The sequence below is a fragment of the Chlorella variabilis genome (genome assembly GCF_000147415.1).
Source record: "Chlorella variabilis unplaced genomic scaffold CHLNCscaffold_26, whole genome shotgun sequence".
Classification (NCBI taxonomy): domain Eukaryota; kingdom Viridiplantae; phylum Chlorophyta; class Trebouxiophyceae; order Chlorellales; family Chlorellaceae; genus Chlorella; species Chlorella variabilis.
In genome coordinates this window covers 603,295-610,051 of record NW_005435062.1, presented here as the reverse complement: position 1 = coordinate 610,051, position 6,757 = coordinate 603,295, and the positions used below count along the sequence as shown (strand labels likewise).

General features: G+C 66.8%; 1 protein-coding gene across 1 annotated transcript; it reads right to left on the bottom strand.

Annotated features, from left to right (window-relative positions):
- Nucleotides 1-4,488: 4,488 nt before the first annotated feature.
- Nucleotides 4,489-6,349, bottom strand: CHLNCDRAFT_139804 (hypothetical protein; the record flags this gene model as incomplete). Its single annotated transcript, XM_005843854.1, has 7 exons — nucleotides 4,489-4,536; nucleotides 4,681-4,755; nucleotides 4,918-4,977; nucleotides 5,257-5,320; nucleotides 5,554-5,613; nucleotides 5,873-5,972; nucleotides 6,193-6,349. 7 exons carry the CDS (start codon nucleotides 6,347-6,349, stop codon nucleotides 4,489-4,491), a joined length of 564 nt encoding a protein of 187 aa, XP_005843916.1.
- Nucleotides 6,350-6,757: the final 408 nt, after the last annotated feature.

The following is a 6,757-nucleotide window of genomic DNA, read 5'->3' as shown; positions in this document are numbered from 1 at the left end:
GCCGCCTGCTGCTGCATGGAGCCACCGGCGCGGCGGCTGCTGGAAGCAGCCGAGGCCGGTGGGGCAGGTGATGGTGCCAGGCTGTCAGAGCCAGCCGCGCGGCCGCTGGGGATTCGGGCCTCGCTGGCAGGCGGCGCCGCGTAGCTGCGGGTGCGGACACGCGGGGCCGACGGCCCTTCAGTGGTGGGCCTGCAGGGAGAGTGCACCGCTTGTTCAGTGAGCTTGGTCTGGGGAGACCACACCATGCCTGCCATGCCAACAAGGCTGCACCCCAGGCAGCAGCCAAGCAGGCGCCTCCCTGTCCACATGGATGGCTCACCCGCTGTGGAATTGCACACGCTGCTTCTCAGCGTCGTCACCGCCGCGGCGGCCGGTGGTCGCTGCGGCGGCGGGCTGTGCCTGCACAACGCGCAGCGGCTGTGGGCCAGCGGCAGAGGCGGCAGCCAGGCTGCCGTCCTGCAGCGCGGCTGCTGCGGTGCTGGGCCCTGGCTCTACAGCCTCCTGCTCCTGCACTGTGGGCCTCGCCCTGCCATCGATGTCCGCCACCTGCAGGCAAACACACCGCGGGGTGTTCCTCCCCTCACAGTTGAGTGCTGTCTGCGGGTTCCTCGGCTGCCGCCACCAGCGCGGCTGCAACGCTTGTTCCCGCGGCATGTGCGGCACCGGATCTCAACAGCGGGTGCCCCCGTGCCACACGCCACCCACCAGCTGGCGCGCCAGCTCCAGGGAGGCGTTGGTGATGGCCTTGCTGTGGAGGTCCTCGTCCCACAGGGGGTCCAGGACAAGCCTGCGCAGCGGGTGCAGCAGGGAGGCAGGGGAGAGGATGAAGGGCCTTGCATGCAGCGCGTGCGTGGCCTGCCAACCGGCTGCCGAACCTGGCGCGCTGGCATCGCTGTGTGCCAGGTGGTGGGAGCTGTGAGGCTTACCCGCCCTCCGCCAGGTCATGCGTCAGCTCTAGCTGTACCCCCAGCGCCTCCACTTTGGCGGCGAGGGCCTCCATGTACTCCCTGCTGCCACGGGCCCCAGCTGCCACCTGCTCCCTCAGCTCGGGCAGCAGCTTGTCCATCACCTGCACGCGGCGGCAGGGGCGGTGCAGCCGTGAGGAGAGCAGGCGCAACATTCCACAGCGGCAGGCAGGGGCACGCCTGTGCTCCCACGCTCGCTTGCCTCCCGTCAGCGCCGGCATCGAGCTGTGCGCACCTCCCTCAGTTCCGCCGACTTGCGCTGGGTGTGCGTGCCCAGCTTGTTGGTCCACCCGGCCACGATGTCGACGCACTTGGCCAGCTCGTCACAAACGCGCCGGTTCTCCCTGTTCTCCAGCTCCAGCTTCTGCAGTTCAGCGGCCAGGAGCAGCAGCGCAAGGGCCACAGCCGGCGGCGGCGGAGGCCAGCAGCTGGGTGCGCAGCTGCCACACCTGGCAGTGCGCTGTCCTGCCCGGGATGCTAACCAGGGTTGGCAGCTCCTGGCACGCAGGCGCGCGTGGCTGCTCACTTGCGGAGCGCCTGCAGAACACACAACACACCTGCGTGAAGGAGAAGAGGCCCTTGATGTCCTGGCTGCTGGCACCAGCAGTGCTGCGCCGCGCGGCCCAGGCAGCAGCCAGGCAGGCATCCCTGCACCCCCCGTGCGGTTTGCCGGCGGGTGAGCCTGGCACGGGGGAGGCACCTGCCTGCCCGCCAGCCTGCTTGCCTGCCTGCCTGCCTGCCTGCCTGGGTGCAGGCGTGATGCCTTGGTCACACCAGCCAAGACGAGGTGCCCTGCCCGCCCTCCGCCTGCAGGCCAAGCGCAGCGGCTGCTGCCACCCCGCTGCCCGGCGCTAGCAGCGGCGCAGGTCAGCCTGCCGGTGCGCGCAGCGCCACCGCGGGCCGCTCGGCTGGAGATGGTCGCCGCCAGGCCAGTGGCCAGTCGGCGGCTCCAGCGGCAGAGGCTGTCCCGCCTCCGGGGCCAGACTCGTCTGGGCAGGGCACGCGCCCCGCTACTCCGCGCGGTGCGGCCTCGGGCGCGGCTGGCAGCAGCAGGCCGGGTGTCGGCGGTCAGCCGCTCAAGTGGCACTAGGCTGGCCCAGCTGGTGATAGCGTGGAGGCGGCAGGGCGGGTTGGGCTGCTCGTGTGTCGCAACAGACTGCGTGCATGAACTGAAGTGTTCTTTGTGCACTGAAGCGAGGTGTAAGCCAGTGCCTTGGTGGAAACCCAGTGCAGCTGCTCGCAGCGCAATGAAGGCAACATGGAATGCTGGACCGGGGGCGGAGCAGCAGGGAGCGGCACGGCGTCGGCGCGGCGGGCGGCGAGGCGCGGCAAGGCTGTGTGACTGCAAGCCGTTGCAGCTTGCACCCCCTGCCTGCTGGTCTCCCCGCATTCTTGGATCGAACGCCAGGGCACTCTGGGCCCATGCAGCGCCCTGTCAGCTCAGGGCCACTTTTGAAAACACCTCAACGTGCACTCTTCACCTTTTGCTCCATCCCTTGCTCCCTGGTCTATCCAGTGGAACCTCCAATCGCACAGACCGTGAGCCAGCGACCCGCCGAGGCACCTCGCTCCCCCCTTCTCGGCACCCCCTGCCCACCCCGCTGCCCTTCCTGCGACTGCCAAGCGTCAGCTCTCACTGCCACTGCCAGGCAGCCGCACAGCTGGAGCCTCTGTGCTACAGGTGGAGGCCCAGCAGCGAGATGACCCACAGCCAGGCCCTGGCAGGTGAGGCTGGGATGTGCTGGAGCAGTCCAAGGCAGCCCGCGTTGGGCCAGCGGCTGGTGGCCGAGCGGTGGGGAGCGGCGGCGCAACGAGTCGCCCGGCGGCGGCAGGCGATCGGCACCGACCCGCTGTGCGGCAGGCTGCAGCGCCCAATTTGACCAGCACTGCCCTGAGGCATGTGCTGACCAATGTCTGCCTGCCGTCCCTCCTCGTCGCCCTGCAGAGGTTCCTCCCTCCGAGTGTGCTGCATCAACCGAAGGGCTCAGAAGGGCCGTGCAGGTGCATAATGCGGGAGGGCCAGGCTTACCCTCCAACTGTTGACCTGTGCGACTTGCTGGCAATCCACTCATGTTGGCACCACTGCAGGACGCGAGCTATGCCAGACAAAGGCTGGAGTGGGAGCGGCGCTACAATGAAGCACTAAACGTAGGGCTCCCTGGGAAGGATCGTGGCGGCTTCCATTTCAAATTTGCAGGGTTGCAACTGTGACAGCAGGGTGAGCAGCCTCGGAGTTGAGTCGACGCGTGATCACACACCAACCTCGCCCCATGTTGTTGCAGGCGCGGATTGCAGTTATCGAGGAGGAGAATATGCAGCTGCGTCAGCAGCTGATGGACCTGCGCGATGATGTGAAAATTTTCATGGACAGCTTGAAGAAGCGCCAGCACACCGAGCAGAAGAAGCTCACGGCGCAGACGCTGTCCGCCTGGCTGGCAGGATGCCTGGCCGGATGGCAGCCTGCCAATCACAAGCCCTCTGCGCGTGGTGCTCGCGGCCGGCAGGTGAGCCTTCGGGCCTGCACCCAGCCGGCTTCCTCAAACCAGGCCCAAGGGCGTATTCTTTCTTTCTTTCTGAGCCTGCACTCCTGCCTGCGAGCAGCCGTGATGCGCTCCCTGAATGTACAGAAAGGAAGTACCCTTTCCCGGCCTCCACTCTGCAGGCCGCGCGGCGCCGGCGCCGCTGAGGCTGCCTCTCTCCAGCCCGGCGGCAAGCGAGGCACTGGGCAGCCTGCCGGTGTCCACACCGCCACGCCCGCCACCACGAGCCGCATGGCTGCCGCTGGTTGTGTGGCGCCGCCGCCGGTCCGCCAATGGGTGCTGCGCAACAACTGTCGCAATATATCTGCGTGATGAACTGAGAAACGTTTCGTTAACTCTGTGTGCACTGGAAAACAGCTGTAATGCTGTGGGGTAGCACCATGTCTAGGCGCGCAGGCCAGGAGGCCCGTGTGGTGCGTGCTGCTGCCTGCCGTGTGGCATCCTGGTGCAGGCTTTGTGTGCAGGCGGCATGCGAGGGGAGCGTGGCAGCGGGGCGTGCTTGCTGATGTCGACGGGGGACCAGCAGATGCCATGCAGAGCGGGCCGGGGCCGCAGCGACGTGCCGACAGCTGCCAGCACTCAGTGAGTGTGATGCTGCCTTGATCGCGTCTCCGCCGCCGCGGCCTGGCCCCTCCTCCTATGCGCCCATGCTAGCCCCAGTCGGTCCCTACCTGTACCGGGAGGTACCAGATCCTCTCATGCAGGTGGTGAATCATGGTGGCAATTGTGTAACACATCTGTTGCACAGACAGGCAGACAGACTGGAAGTGGCGCGCAGCACGAGGGAAGCGGGGCGGGAGATGATAGCAGTCTGCTAGCACGCATGCTGAGCGTGAAATGCTGCGCGGCAATAAAGCTGACACTGCCAGATGATACCGCCTGGCGCACAGGTGGGTGGCATGCCGCGGTCTGGCCCCGCGCCACGAGCGGCGGCGGCGCCATGGCAGCTGACCGGGGCAGACAGGCACCAGTGCAGCGCCGCCCTACATTCCCGGCACCAGCTTGTTCCGCTCCGCTTCGTAAGCCTCATCCTGCGAGGGGCAGGGCAGAACAGACACGAGTGGGCAGTCAGCCCAAAGTAGTGTAAAAGTCGCCCCGCCAGGCATGCCGCGTGGGCCCTAGCACGCAGCGTGCGGCCTTGGGGCAGGGAGCAGGCAGGGCGGGCAGCTTCCCACCTGCTTCTTGCGGTACTCCATGTACTCCTGGTGCGGCTTGGGGTGGTGCGCCCAGCACTCGCGCTGGAAGAAGTCCTGCTTTGCAGGTTGAAGGAGGGCGCGGGGCAGGCGGGCAGGCGGCGGTGGAGGCAGAGCAGCCGGCGAGGGGCAGGGTGAGCAGCCGGCGCAGGTCACTTGCAGATCCTCTAAACAAAGCTGCCTGCAGGCGCTGACGATCTAAACGCAAGACCCGCTCACCTTGACCTTGGGCACGTGGTCCTGCACCAGTACCTTGCCCTGGTCCATCGTGCCGCCGTTCTGCAGGCAGGGGAAGGAAGGCCGGGGCCAGAAGCGGGTGGTGGTGGCCGGTGAGGCGGGACAGCGGGCAGGGGGCAGGCACCACACGTGCAAATGAACATACAAACATGTGCCCATACTGCTTATGGTACCGCACTTACGCGCAGGCCGGCGCTACCGGCAGGTGCTGCCACCCCACACACTCGAGGTTACCCCCCGCCCGCCTCCTGGATGAGGCAGGCCACCCCGCCGCTGCCGCTTCCGCTACACAGCACACACCGACCCGCGTCCCCCTCACACACACGCCTTTTGCAGGAAGTTCATCACTTCGGTGTGCCCCATGTTGCGCGCCCAGTGCCATGGCCTGCGGCAGCGAGGGGGAGGCGCGGAGTGGCAACAGGTCTGGGGTTTGGGCAGGACGGTGGGCGACGCCACAGCAGATGGAGCAATGCAGCTGTGGGGGTGCAGATCTGGCTGGCAAGGCCGCATGCCTGACATGTGTTTGGGGTGGTGGGCGGCGGCGGCGGCGGCAGCGGCCGGCTCAGCTGCCTGTTGGATTGGATCACAAAGAAAGTAATCCGCCCAGGCTGCGCGCACCTGTCGCCTGCGTTGTTACTGGCGTTCACCTTGGCTCCCAAGCTCAGCAGCAGCTCGCAGCTGCGGGGTGGCAAGGGGGCCAGCAAGGTGATACTGAGGGTCAGTGGCGGCGCCTGGTGGGGCGGGGGTCGCTACGAATTGGCAGCAGTAGAGCACCACGGCAGCAAAGCAACTCGGCCTGAGACCAGCAGGGAGCGGCAGCGGCTGACAGAGAAGCAGGGCATACGACGGCAGTGGCAGCATGGTGCCCTGAACAGCGCTGCCACAGCAACGCACACGGCTGCGCCGCCGCCGCATGCTGCCGCCGCTGCCGGCTCACCCCTCCACCCAGCCTTCGTAGCAGCAGAAGTGAAGGGGCGTGTTGCCGGCGGCCTCCACCTCGTTCACGTCGTGCCCCTCCTCCACCGCCTTCAGAATGGCTGCAAAGGGAGCAGGAGGAGGGCCCGCCGACGAGCGACCGTGACCGGTGGCATGCTGGCGGCTGCGCCTGGCCTGGCGGTGCCGCTCCCGACCCTGCTGCTGCTGTTCGCGGCCATGCATATGCAGCAAATACACATATAATGCAACACATCCACAGCATCATGGTTGATAAGGAGAGGAAGGCAGAGCCGAGGCAAGAGCAGGCGGCACGCCGCCTACCTTCCCGGTCGCGGCTGGCGGCGGCGCGGTGGATGACCATGGGCCCCACCCGCCCCCGGCCGCGGGTGCAGCCGCCGCCGTCCTCCTTGATGCCCACCGGTCCGTTCCACTGCAGGAAGGGTCCCTGCACGTTTTTGTGCCACGGGTTCTTCTCCATCGCGCGCGGTCAACTGGCGGGGAGCCGCAGGGCGGCTAGGTGGGCCGGGTATGACTTGGTGACAGATGCAGGCGGCGATCAGGCCGGCCACAGGGAGATGGGAGCTTCCTGGGCGGAAGACCTTTCGCCTTCCTGCCACGTGGCCGAGCGATGGACAGAGACAGTGTTTCTGAAAGCTGGCGAAATCGCCAAATGCTGGCGAAATCGGGCCAAAAACGGCTCTGGCTGGCGATTGGCCGAAGGCCATCGCCAGCCAGAGCTGGCTAAATGAGGGCAGGCGGCGGGGCGACATCGCCAGCGCGTCGCCAGCCCCCATGACTGACATCGCCAATATTTTGAGGAGAAATGGCCAATTTTCCTCAGGAACTTCATTCCATAGTGTTAAACAAGCGCCAGCTTGCTGGGGTT